A 14,075-nucleotide genomic window follows, 5' to 3' on the forward strand; every position below is an offset into this window, starting at 1 on the left:
TTCCTCCTCTCTCGCTCTGCCTGCCTTTTTGTGATCTCTGTCTGTCAAATAAATAAATAAAAATCTTTGGGAAAAAAAATAAATAAAATGAGTGCTAGGTTACAATGTTTTCCTACTTAAATCCCACACTGTGAGCTTTACCCTAAGAACAGAAATCTAATCCTATTCATTTTTCTATTCCACTAGTTGGAGCACAATAGGTGCTTTCATGTCTGTAGTGTGAATAAAAGAGCTGAATCAAAGTCTACACCCAAAACATTGAAGACAAATAATGAAAAACTCCAGTCACTAATTACAAAGAATATGCCATCCATTTGGGATTTATTGCATTTAAAGAAAGCAGATTATTAAAACAGTAGGTATGATAAATACAGTAAGAAAATAATTTTAAATTTCAAACAAAACAAAGTGAATGAGGGACAGAATTCAGTCAATAATAAGCAATGTAAAGGCAATAAAGTAGTAAAATCAGTTAGTGCTTAATTAGATGTAGACAGAAAAAAAAATCAATTGATTCTATCTCATAAACAATTTCCCAGCTAGATTGAGGACTGAAGTTACTTTAGAAATATAATAAACATGTAAATCAGGTTTATTAAAAGTTAAAGTTTATCTGCTTAGTGGTACATAAAAGGCTTCAGAAAATTCAAGTTTAACAAAAAATGGAAGTGTAATCAAAGAAAGTGCACTTAAAGCTGTTTGCCAGCAATTTAAAAAGTAGCTTCCTATTACTATACTGCTTACTATTAGATGACCTTTCAATCACAAAGAGAGTAGTAATAAAAACAATTTTCAAAAGTAGCACAATTTTTAAATAAAAATAACCCCAAATGACAACCCATTGCATTTTCATCTACCTCATTCTTTTAGTGGCTTTTGTAAAACCTCCCTAGGAGTGAATGTTCTTTTAGTAATGATTGTGGTTGCAATTCCATTTAAAATTAAAAGTTCACATGAACTCCACAGTAGAGATGTGACATTTGCATGCATGCATGTGTTTATATATTTTCCTCAATATATAAACACCCTGGTGCATAAAAGTTTTTAAACATAATTTTTATTCTCACAGTAGATACGTCATCTCATTGTCACAGTAGATCTGTCAGCTCAGTATCAGACCTAACAATGATGAGTGAGTTTGCTAAAAGGAAGAAAAAGTTTACTGCACATTCTACACATATTAAAACAAATGTACCAAACTCCTCAGAACTAGTGATACTAATACATGTGTGTACCTTCTAGCAATGCTTATATGAAGTACCAGAACTTGAACTAAGCAGAAAATGGCTCTGCCTTATGAACATCAGAGCAGAGGAGGGGTTCCACCTGACTCTTCTCCACCAGCCTCAGGACAACAATCTATCACTGTTAGAACAATAAGTGGGTGCGATCAGAAGGTGTGTCTGTCTACAACTCCAAAAAAGGTCATAACTGCCCCCAAATACACGTGCAGGGAGGGCGCGGGTCTTCTGAATTTCCCAATCAATACTTCTGAATAATAATTAACTTTTCATCTGGCCTAAAACCCTTCTTCCTCTACCTAATACATACACCAAGCAACTTTCATGTCTCAGCAGATACATTCTTCAGTGCCATAAAAGCTGATCTTTTAAACACAGTTGTGCTGAAGTGACATTTAAAAAGTTAACTTAATGGTCCACTTTTAAACAACGATTATTCAAAATCAACAAGCATTATTAAAGCTGTTAGGACAGAAATAACTTTGGCCTCAGATTTTTGCTAGTTTCATAATTTACTTCCCTTAGTGATGTTCAAGTATTACAGGTTGTTAGGACTACGTACAAAAGCACAGAGGACACCTGATTAATAACAGGAAAAACAATTTCAACTTTCCTTCCTTAAACGAGCATTGGGCCACCCCAGAACAGTAACAAACGTTTACTGAGAGCTGTGTCCCAGGTATGGGCTAGGCTCTTTCCCGTGCCCTGGGAGCTCCAGCCTCCTAACTCTCATGAGGGAACCACCTGGGCATTGCTTGAGTGGCCTACGTCCTAACAATAGTGGGAGGAGATAATGAAAAATGGAACGCAACCCAAATCCTCTACTCCTTGGAAAATGCCTTTACGTCAGCACACGGGAATCTCCCCATGTCTATCCTGTTAGGTCACCTGTTGAGTCCTAATAGTTCCTCTGAGCTACAATCTCAAGAGAGGAAAGTCACTGGGCTGTGATACAAGAAACACAAGGATGGGAATATTTTAAACCATGTCAAAACTGCTTCCTTAGAATCCATCCAACTTTGTAAGCCCGAAGCGTCTACATCAGTGTCTAAGTCACTTAGAATTGTTCAGTGTATTGAAAAGCAAGTGTAAGCAAGGCCTTGGTATCAGACACAATCTAAGTATTTCATGTTTACATCCCAAGGAGACCACATTGATTCATCTACTGCCTCTTAAATTAAGAAACTCATGAGGTCTAGCAGAGACCAAGGCCAAGGGACTAAAATAGTCAACATACTGTGTACACATACACCAACAAATTTTCATTAAAAAAAAAATCTGATACAAACCTACTATATATATAGTTCATGAATTTACTAAATGAAAGAAAAGTATCACTTGAGTCTACCTTGTAAAGTTTTGAAAAATATCTACTTGAGCATTTGCATTAGCAGTATTAATCAACCTGAGAATCGGGGGGGAAGAAGGTGCAAACATAGTATTTGCCTTTGGCACAAGGACAAGTAATTGGTGCAGTTGGGGCTCTAAAAATACGATTCTTAAGCAGTAACACAATGCTTGGTCTGCCTCTGCTACACTGTGATTCACATATTGCTTCCCTATTTGTCCACAAATTTATATCTGATTTCAAACATCAAAGAAAAAAACAATAAACATGAATATATAGTTTAGTCACATATACTTTGCTTCTTTCCAAGTTTAGAACTGTGAAAACAGGCAAACAGCTCATTCCATCTGGGGCACTATAATTAAGAGATTCTAATAAGATTACTCATAAAATAGACTTTAATTGGGTTCAAAAAAAGTTCATTTAAGGTATAGCAATCAAGAAGAGTGCCGGTTAATTAGTTTCCACCCCTTTTTGTAAATAGCTTTAACAGTTCTAGAAACTTCTAAATGTTGACAGGGAAGAACAGTTAATTATAACTTAAAATAGCCGGAGACACAGGAAGCACAGATACCGGATTCACATTAATTCATATAGTAATTTCTATCTTATTAAACAATTTCTATAAAATCTCAAGTTTCTAATTAGGATTTGGGGTGTAAAAAAAAAGGCAATTTGGTAGCTGCGTTCTCTGGTCACCGGAGGCGGACGCGTCAGGCCGCGGGAGCGAGCGGCTCGCTCCTCGCCGCGGACCCCTGGCGCCGCCCGAGCGTCCGCCGGGTCAGCACAGAGGTACTTGCGGCAGGACGCGGGGTCCGGCCCGTAAGGCTTCGTGGGTTCCGCCGGTCCGCGCTGCGGGACTCGCGCCCGAACCGAGCCGGGGAGCTGCTGCTCGGGCCTGGGGGACGTCCCGGGAAGGCGGCACTTCGGGACAGTCCGTTACTCGAGGCAACACGATTTCATGTTGTAAACGGCTCAAAAGCTCGGGGTTTCGGTACATGTGTTTGTCCTGGAGCACAGTGTCCCTGCAACCCTGTCCTCACTCCCCGTTTGCCAACGATCGGCTTTAGTCCGGCACGACGGCGACCCTGGGAGCGAGCAGCCGTTCGGGAACCAGAGTGTCCTGAAGCTCCCGGTCTCCCTCCTGGACCCCGTGCGCGCCCCGTGTCCCCCGGGCTCGTCGGGGACGCCCGCGGGGTGCTCCGTCCTAATGGCACTTGTCTTGGAAAATGCGACCGTCCGAGGCGCCACAGCCCGTCGCTCTGGCTCCGCGACGACGCCGGGGACCGGCATCTCCGCTCCCGCAGACGGAGCTCGGCGCTTCTCCGGAGAACCGGGGTCTACACTGCTGCGGGGGGAGAGACCGACAGCTCCGCGAGCGCAGCCGGTGCTCGGGCCCACGCGCTCCGTCTTCACGGCCGGATCGAGCCAGGAGCCCGCAGCGCGCACACCCGGGGACGCGCCGCGCGGAGACGAGGGACCGTCCCGGCCCGCTCCGGGGCGACACGGCTGCAGAGGTGGCCCGCGCCGTCCGTGCGTGCGGGGGGCCCCGGCTCTCCTGGCGCCCCGGCCCCGCGCGCAGCCTTCCTCTCTCCATGTGGCTTACTGGAAATGGCCTGTTCCGACGGGCTGGGGACGACGGACACGCGGACAGACGCGTTTCCTGGCGGATCCGCACAACCACCCCGCTCTGGCGCCGGGCGTGCGGGCCCGCGCGCGTCCGGCCGCTACTGCTTGGAGGGGAACGGCGCGGCCCCGAACGGGTCCAGCTCGGCCGGCGCGGCCCGCAGCACCAGCTCGGTGAAGGGCACCGCGCCGAAGTCGTCGGTCCGCAGCGCCTCGGGGCTGTGCAGCGCGCCGGGCCGCGAGCTCGCCCTGGGCCGCCCGGGCAGGACGGGGCCGTGGTCGGCCCGCGGGTCGCTCAGGCCCGGGTGCGGCGGGTGGTGCGGGGCGAGCCAGGGCAGCTCGGGCGGACGGAAGGGCTTGGCGCCGAAGGGGTCCAGCAGGCTGTCCTCGGGCTGCAGGCCGCCGCCCCGGTCCCTGCCGTCGGGCATGGCCACGCTGATGTTCTCCTTGGAGTCCGAGATGGTCAGGAACTCGTTGCTGCTCTGGGAGTCGCGGCGGCCCGCCCTGCGGGGCCGGCGCGCGCGCTCGGGGGTGCGGAAGGCGGGCTTGGCGGGCTTCCTGGCGGCGGCGGCCGCGCCGTGGTGCCGCTTGCCGTTGGCCCTGGCCGCGTCGGGCTTGGGGCGCCGCTGGCGGGACGACAGCTTCTGCAGGCCGCGCGGCTTGGCCCGGGGCGGCGGGGCCCCCGCGAGCTCCTCGAACGGCACGAGCCCGAACAGGTCCTCGCGGCTGCCGCTGCGGCCCGCGGGCGCGGGGACTGGCTGGAAGGGCGTCTGGCCGAAGGCGTCCACGCTCCGCGGGCGGCCGGGGCCGTCGTCCTCGCCCCCCCGGCGGCCGAACGGCGCCTTCGTGAACACGTCGGGCTCCTCGGGCTCGGCGCGCGCGGCGGCACCGGCGTCCGGCGGGCGCGGCTCCCCGCGCGGGCCCGGGCGCGGCTGCAGGGCGCGCACCGCGAGGAAGGGGACGGCGCCGAACACGTCCACCTCCGGCCTCGCGGCGTCCGCGGCCCCGTCCGAGGGCGACGCGCCGCGGCCGACGAGCGCGGCTCCGCGGCCGCCCGGCACCTCGGCGCGCTCGTCGTCGGAGTCGGAGCTGCGCTTCTCGTCGTCGTCCTCGTCCGAGTCCATGAGCAGAGGCCGGTGACCCAGGTTCTCCGGCTCCGTGTCGTCGTCGTGGAAGTCGCCCTGCTCCCCCTGGAGGGCCTCTTCGTCCTCCTGCTCGTCCTCCTCGCTGCTCTTCGGGGACGGCGGGTCCGACTCAAAGTCACTGTCGGACTCCTCGGTCCGCCGCTGCACCGGACCCCGCGGCGGACCCCGCAGCGAGGGGCTCTCTGCGCTCTTCTTCCCGGCCCGCGGGTCCTTACCCACCGGACTGGCTCGCCTGTGCCTGATCGGGTCCGCGGAGCCGTCTCCGCCCCCCACGGCTGAGCGCTCCGTTTTCTTCTCCGGGGAACCTGCAGGGTCAGAGAACAGTTACTACGGCAGGCCAGCACACCTCGGGCCCCAGCGGCTCCAAACCCAAGGCGAGGGCACAGGCATGACAAGTGCCTCCTTCCCGCTCACCTACAGCAAACGACAGTTCCCTCGTCCCTCACTGGGCTCAGGTCCTCCAGTGCAGGCGCATTTACTTGCCTCTGTGCCCTACACACCTCCCACTCCCCACAGGCCCTCCCTGAGTGCTGGCTTTGATTGACGGTACCCAGAAGGGGCCTCTGAATAAGCACAGGCAGATTTTCTTCTCCCACCTTCAAAGTAAGATTATTCAGCAAATCGCCCCTCCTCAGAATCCCACATTTACCAAACCCCCTTCTGTTTATATTTCAAGGCCGTTACAAAGTTTTCCCAGAGAGATCAACAAGCAGGAAGAGCTTGTCTGCTCAGTCATGTTTCACTGTAATTTTTTAAATCAGCCTCTGGTCATCTTAAGACTTGAGCTAACATGAGTGCAACCCCTTAATCTGATCAAAGACAAGGACCAGGTACTGAACTGAGACCGTACCAAGGACACCTACCTTCTCTATAGGCCACATCTTCCTTTAACTATCATATCTTCTACTACTAAACATTCCATTAAAAGCATGCTACCTTTAAAAAAAAAAAAAACTTACCTACCAATATGTTCACTGTACGATGCATCATAAAACTGCATCAAATTTAGTGCCTTACGATTTCACTGTATGGCATATAATAAAGACTGCATTAGTGACATGAAGATATCCTGCCACCCCAAGACACTGATGTATTGAATTGATTTTCCAGATGTAGGGATCAGTTTTAACTGATCCAACCACAGGTCACTTTCCCGTTATTAACGTGGTCCCTGTGGCATAGGACACTCTGAGTTCTTATCTTCTCTTTAGGAGTCAGTACTACTGTCTTCCCACCTCCCTGACTATTCCTTGCGGATCACACACACAGAGACTTCTCTTTCACGAACATCTCCAAAGGCATGGATGTCCCCCTGGGCTCAATCCTTGGCTCTCTCCTTCTGTATGACCTCCTGTGGTCTTAAATACTTACATGCTAACCATCACGACTGGATCTCTCTACTACTGACCATGAATACTCTCTACTACTGACCATGAATACTTAACTTACTTATCGAATACTTATGAATACATATCCTACTATTACTCCAAACTCAGCAATTTCAAGAGAGCGTCTTTCCTCTTAAAATGTGCTCCTCACCAGTTCCTACTAAATTAGTAAACAACACGTCTAACTAGTTCTGCAAATCAACAGAAGTCTGGAAATCATCTTCCTTCCTCACCAAAGAGTGTTTTTAAACTCTTGAATCTATTCCCTCCAGTATGGCATCCCTCAAACTGCTCCTCTATCCTGCCACCAGAATGACTTTTCTGAAACACTAATTATGTGGCTCCAGCCTAAACCCATTCAGTGGCTCTCTAAAGCCGTAACCTTTAGCCCAGCACAGGGCGCCCTTCTATAGATCCTGTGCTCCCACATCTTTAGCCTCAGACCCTGATGTCTTCCACGAGTATATAGCTCTGAGTTCTCCTGCTACCCAACCTCTACGTTTGCTATCCGAGACTGAGGAACCCAGCAGATCTGGGTTTCAAGCGGCCCGCTGCTGCTGTTTGAACATCTTCCTACGGTGTCCTACCGCCCCTTGCAGGAACGTCCTTCCCCTTCCGGCACTTCCACTCCCAGCTGACTGGCCTCGGGGACCCGGCTGTGTTTCAAGACCCAGCCGATGCCAGGGCCCTGCAAAGACACCCCTAGAAAAATGTCCATATTGGGGGCTCGTGATGAACTCAGAACTAGCCTCAATGGCACTGTATTACGATTACTGTCTGCTTGTCTGTTTTCCCTCCTTGATTATGGGCTCCTAGACACGGTCCTATTTGTCATCCACCTCACTTAGCACGAATCGGCACTTGTGAATGAACAGTAGTGACTGCTCTGCGCTCAGAGCCACGGGCGCACCCAATACACTCCGAACACAAGAAAGAAAGACACATTCAAAAATGAACTCTTTACATTTGCAGATGTTTTTCAGCTCAGGATTCAGTCCCTGCATTTTTTTAGGTTTAATTAAAAAAAATAATAATGTTGGTTACACTGAGAATGTTGGTTACCCCAGTCTCTGCCTTCCGGGGTATACCGTCGAGGGTGGGAGCCAGCGCAAGCACAGAGACACGAGTCCAAGCTCGCTCGGCAGTAACGGGGCAGTGGCGCAGGTCGGGGGGGCGGGGGCAGGGGTCCACAGACGCCTACTCTGGGAAGTCAGCACAGGCTTCCCTGGGAGAGGACGGTTGACACTGAGCAGTAACAAGGAGCCAGCCATGCAAAGGACAGGCAGCAAGCTGCTCCGAGGAGGAGCCAGGGCGACGTGACGGCGACTGCAAGAAAGCAGTGCGCTCGTTCGAGGACAACAGGCAGCGCGCAGCCACGGTGGAAGGGTCAGGCCACGGAAGGCGCCACGGAAGACGCCACGGAAGACAGGGCAGGAAACGGAGGGGAAACCCCCGGCCTGTGAGGGTGCCTTTCCGGCACGAGGAGGAGTCTGGAATTTGTCCTGAATCAGTAGGGAACGGAACGCGGTAAAGTGGGTGTCCTGCTCAGACGGGGATCCCACGGAGCGCTGCACGGGAAGCGAGGCCGGAGAGAAGCGAGAAGCTCAGGGAAGAGGAAGCGGTAGAAATTCACGCCCGGGATGCTGGTGGCCTGCACGGTGGCGGCAGCCAAGCGGACGCCAAGGACGAGAGCCTGAGGGAGGGAACCTGGGGAGGACGCAGCGCCGCCGCGCACGAGAGAGGACGGGTAAGAGGGAAGCGGAGATCATCAAGGACTTGGCTTTGGACCCCGGGCTTGAGCTGCCCCGAGGCATTTAGGTGCAAACAGGTGCAGGAGACCGGAGATGTGGGCGTCCCCCCGGGGGGGGGGGGGGGAGGACACGCAGAGTCTGGAGGACTTGACCGAGGAAGTGAGGGGCCGCAGCACTGCGCCGCCGGTGTCACAGCTGCGGGCAGCAGACGAGCCCGCAGAGCCAACCGCCAAGTCGGAGAGCAGCACCGCAACCGGCGGGCACAGGGCCCGGGCAGCCGAGGGGGTGGGGGGGGGGTGCCCGGGGCAGCGGGGAGCATGGAGCCGGGGAGGCAGAACCGAGAACGGACAGCGGCCCCTGGCTCCGGTCAGCCCGTGCAGCTGGTTGGCAGCCGTGACGCGAGGACCAGGCTGAGGAGGTTCCGGGAAAGGAGACTGAGCTACCGTCAGGTTCTACTTCAATGTCATCTTCATCCATTATTCATCTACCAGTTCCGCGAAACGAGCCAGGAGCTAAATGCTGTCTCTTTACAAATTTATGACACGCTTATCTGAAATCCTAACAGATTAAAACCCAATCAGATGCAGATTCTCGAGTTCGACTTCTCCTCCATACAGCTTACTTTTACTTACTAAAAACAAAGATTACCTTTAGATTAGCTATAGAATTTTTGTGAATTTTTATCCAAAGGAAAAAAAAAAGTGTAACGGCAAAGACTAAGAATCATCCCTCACCGTGGGCATTTCCTCTATGATAGAGTTTAACTTACTGCTTCAAGCTCCTTACCCACCCAGAGCTCCACCGTGTGTACCTATCACGCCTGCTCCATGGACACCTCCGGGAACATTCCAGAATGTTTTCCAACCTGTATCCACAGAACATGTTCCTTCTTACAAAAACCAAACAGCTCTAAGGTCTCAGGTACCTGAGTTTATAAAATGCTGCCTTTAATATGCCTCTACCTGGAAAATGCTCACTAAAGGTGCTGCCAAGTCCTATACAAAAAAATCTGCTTCATCTTGTGAAACCCAGGACTTCCCAAATTTGCTTCACTATAAACACTTTTATGTACAAGTAGCACCTATTAACTTTATAAACGATTTTGCAAAATACACTCTGAAAAAATACTACTACTACAACTTTTTTCTTTTTTGAAGATTGTATTTATTTGAGAGAGGAAGAGCACAGAGGGAAAATGAAAGGGAGAAGCAGACTTCCTGCTCAGCAGAGAGCCCAAGGGTGGGGGGTCTCGATCCAGGACCCTGAGATCATGACTTGAGCCAGAGGCAGAGGCCCAATCGACTGAACCACCGAGGCAGCCCTGTTTCTACAATTTCTTAGGGAAATTCCGTTTCTAGGGCATAGAGATCTTCTAGAAAATTTAACATAGGATACAGTCCTTCAGTTGACTTTCTCTTTGTTGTTCTAGTTGAATCCCAGTCTTCTAAATTAACTGTTTCCTTTACCCAGCTGGCCACTAGTGCTCTTCCAAGACACATACGTCATTTCCTACTCATTCTGTCCACACTGTCAGTTTCTTGAAGTCGTTTTAATATAGACATAGATTTATGTTAAGTGCTATACAGTTTTGTTTTCGTTTGTTTGTTTTTATTTTTGTTTTTTAAGAGAGCGAGCGAGCACTGGCAGGGTGGGAGAGGTGGGAAGGGGGTAAAGAGAAAGAATCTTAAGCAGCTGCACGCTCGGCCCTGCTTGGGGCTCGGTCTCACGTCACGGAACACGACTGAGCTGAAATCGAGTCAGGTGCTTAACGCATTGAGCCACGCAGGCACCCCCAGTTCCATTTTTTAAATGTTCAGCGTGAAAAAAAATTTGTGGGGTTTTTCATGCTCCACTTTTAATGCATGTTCACAGGCATCAATATACTTATTAACTGACAGGAACATGATAAAGCATTGTATGTGTAACATTTTAATATTTATATTTACCTCTAGGTTGTTTCTAGTTTTTCAGCATTTTAACTAGAACCATGATCATATACTTTTTCCTTGAGGGGAAAAAGGAATAAGAAAACTCTCCTTTTTTAATATCAATTTTACTTTATGGATTTACTGTTATTCCCTCATTCTACATATTCAATATGCATAATTAATACAGAGCTAATGAACTTTAATCCAGTAACAATCTCTGACAAGATCGTAGCTCTGTACCCTCTGTACCCTCAAGCATAATATGAGGAAATATACAAATTATCATGATATGAAGGAATAATGTAATTCCAGGTTCTACTCATCAGATTGTTACAAAGAAAGGACTTAGAAGATGGCCCAACAATCACTCCAGAGTACACGACCAGCACCACCTCCAGAACAAGGCCGAACTCAATTACTTCATCCCCCAAATTCCGCCCTTCTAGGGTCTTGTCTGGACCCAGTGGTCAACAGTGAGTATAAGTGCAGGGGGAAGGGGGGTGCAATTCTTTCTTTCTTTCTTTTTTAAAGATTTTATTAATTTGAGAGACAGTGAGCACACAAGCTGATGGAAAGGCAGGAGAGGAAGAAGCAGACTCTCCACTGAGCAGGGAGCCCAACGTGGGGCTGGATCCCAGGACCCCAGGATCAGGACCTGAGCCGAAGGCAGACACTTCACCGACTGAGCCCCCAAGCACCCCAGAGATGAGTGCAGCTTGGTGCGGCTAATCCAAGAGGCGTTCAGGTCCACCTTTAGAAACGGCCAGAAAATGAGTGCCTGGGTCGGCCAGTCAGAAGAACATGTGACTTGATATCAGGATGGTGAGTTCAAGGCCGACACTGGGTGTAGAGATTACATAAAACATATATCTATATTTTTAATGGCCAGGAAAAAGTAGGCACACAAATGTATATCCACATACAAGGGTGCATACTGGATCCTGGAAACTGCCTCTGATTTTTAAACAGCTGTAGTTGGGGGCACAGTAGAAGAAACTGAAAAGACTGCTTTCAGAGACCCAAGAACAGACGCACACCATGATCTATTCCATCTTTGCGGTTTCAGATTACAACCCTGGAAAAAATATGCGCAACGGGGGAAATTTTCTGTTGGTTATAGAAAAATGGGTTTTCTTTCTTTTACTGTCTCCCCTTTATAAAACTAAGACAAGCAAGGATATTAATCCGAATTCCTTTCTTCTCCCACATTTTCACAAGAGAATCAGGAGCAGCTATGAACTTTAACTTTTCCGACAGCATACTAAAAGCAACTTTAATGTTAAGCACCATTATAACAATGTAATTGTTGTAATTGTAATTACAATGTAATTACAATGTAATTAATTGTAATTGTAATTACAATGTAATTGTTGTAATTGTAATTACAATTGTAATTGTAATTTACATTGTTACATTACAACAGTGTAAATGCATGTGGTCCTCCCTCTCCAGTACCTCCTGCTGAGGAAAAGTTAAATTCCAGGCTGTTTGTTACAGCAATCCCAGAGAAGGCTCTACTTTCTGCAGTAAAAGTGATCTACTGAAGCATCCTGTCTTCATTGTGAAACTATAGTAGAACTGAGAAAGAAATGGGAAATTTACAAAATTTGAGGTTATTTCATATTTCTAAGGCTTTTAGTGCTATTCCATAGGCACGGAAGACTGTCAAATTAAGTACTACGGTTATAAAGTTGGTTATCCACTGTACAATATATAGTACTTTAAAATGTGGCTTCACAGTTAAATGCCATCAACTCTTAAATTCTATTTCTTTGCCTAAACATAGTCCTGTAATTGGGAAAAAAAAAAAAAAAGAAAAGGGAAGAATTCAGATATTCCTACTGTTTGCTCCTGGGGCCAGACTGCTTCTTCTAGTTATTAGAGTAAATATTACACATGTGATTTACTATGAAATTTAAATCAGGATTATTTCACTATTTAATTTCCCCAAAGTACAGCCTAAATATGTTTCCTTATAATTCAATATATCTTAAATCCTAATAATCCCTATATTTACTGAGAACTGTATTATTAACATAAAAAATGGCTGTTTTTCAAGTGGGTGGAAGGGAAGCTATATTTAGAATAAGCACTAGAAAGATATATTTAAAGAATAAAAAAATGTCTAGAATGTGCCCAGAAAGATACCTGTTATCTTTCTCTATGAATCAGTTTTGATAAAACACTGTACATTCTCATATGCTGACTTTTATTTTTGGCTCTGAGTAGGGCATTCTTCTTTCCTTAAACTAAATACATTAGAAGACCGGGATGGCTTCTGTTAGGATATTGTTTCTGCTCTGTGCCTTGGAACCACAGACTACAAAATTTCAGCTTTTTGAGTAATGCTTATCTTTTGAGGTTGGTCTGATTTCTGCAAATAGCCAAAATCCAATCAGAACAAAATCCTGGAAATAAAGGGAGTGACTAAGACAATGAAGATTTGGATAAATTATTCAATAAAGGGTTATGAAAGTTTTTAATTGTCTTGTGCAGCATGTAAATGGTCCCTCAGGAAAATTCCAAGTAATGTGTTGGGGGGAGAAGTTACAACAGGGACACCTGGGTGGCTCAGTCGGTTAGGATGTGCCTTCGGCTCAGGTCATGATCCCAGGGTCCTGGGGCTGGGACGGAGCCCGTGTCAGGCTCCCTGCTCAGCGGGAAGCCTGCTTCCCCCGCTGCCTCTGCCCCCTCCCCTGGCTTGTGTGCTCTCTTTTTCTCAAATAAATAGAATCTTTAAATAAAAAAGTTACAACAATGTGAAATCACTAAAATGTCAAGAGAACTAGTATACTTAAACGCACAGATCCTGCTGATTAAAGGTATTTCACTGGCTTAATATGTCATCTACAGAACGGCAAGGTTCAGAACCAGCTAGAGCAATGGTTCGGTTTTTCAGTACTGCAAGTATAGCGCATTTACTACGTATCTAAACGCCACATTGGCCCTCTGATAACTGTTTATATAACAACACACAGCATCCTTCCCTTCCTTTATCTGCAGAAGATACTGAATGGAAGTGCCCTGTGCTGGCCTGGATTCGCGCACTGCCTCGCGGGTCACTTCCCTCCTCTGTAGAGTAGAGAGGGCAACAGTATTCGCCTCTGAAAGTTGTCGCCAGGATTAAAGCGAGAACATATGCGAGGGGCTTCCCACACCGCTGGCGGGGACTCAGGGAGGGGCTGGGCCAGTGCGGCGGGCGCGGGCACCACCGCTCCCGGATAACGGATGGCGTCCCCGCCATGTGCTTCAGGGACGGGAGACACGCATCCCAGAGGACAGGCGCCAATACCGTTAAGCACACGAGCGCGGCGCCGAGGGCCTCGCAGACATTCTCTCTTAACTCCCCACCATGAGGCTCCCACAACAACTCAGGGTGAAAATGCTTTGAAAGGACTGTTATGATCTTTTCACGTTTCTTAGCTGCATCTTCGATAATGTCCCCCTTACTCTACGGCAGATCACGGTCCTGCCCTCCTGCCACTTGGAAGATCCGCACTGTTAGTCTCCAGCTCTCTGCCTGGCTTTCCCTTTTCTCTCCGTTTCTGCCGGTGACCCTGATCCTATTTCATAGCTGCAACTATATTTGAAAGCAAAAAACAAGAAGGGGTTTTTAGAGATGTAGTCTTTTTATACCATGAGGCATAT

At 48.5% G+C, this 14,075-nt stretch overlaps 1 protein-coding gene across 2 annotated transcripts in view; it reads right to left on the reverse strand.

The window, feature by feature from the left end:
* Positions 1-292: 292 nt before the first annotated feature.
* Positions 293-14,075, reverse strand: part of BMP2K (BMP2 inducible kinase) — a gene marked incomplete at its 5' end in the record, with an annotated part of 123,944 nt that continues 110,161 nt past the window's right edge. For both annotated transcript variants that reach the window (XM_082726537.1, XM_082726536.1), the window contains one exon: positions 293-5,665. In XM_082726537.1, the coding sequence (XP_082582663.1) occupies positions 4,317-5,665 (1,349 nt within the window). In that variant the 3' untranslated portion in view covers positions 293-4,316. The remainder of the gene's footprint in view (positions 5,666-14,075) is intronic.

Source organism: Mustela nivalis (assembly GCF_964662115.1).
Source record: "Mustela nivalis genome assembly, chromosome: 4".
NCBI classification, from domain to species: domain Eukaryota; kingdom Metazoa; phylum Chordata; class Mammalia; order Carnivora; family Mustelidae; genus Mustela; species Mustela nivalis.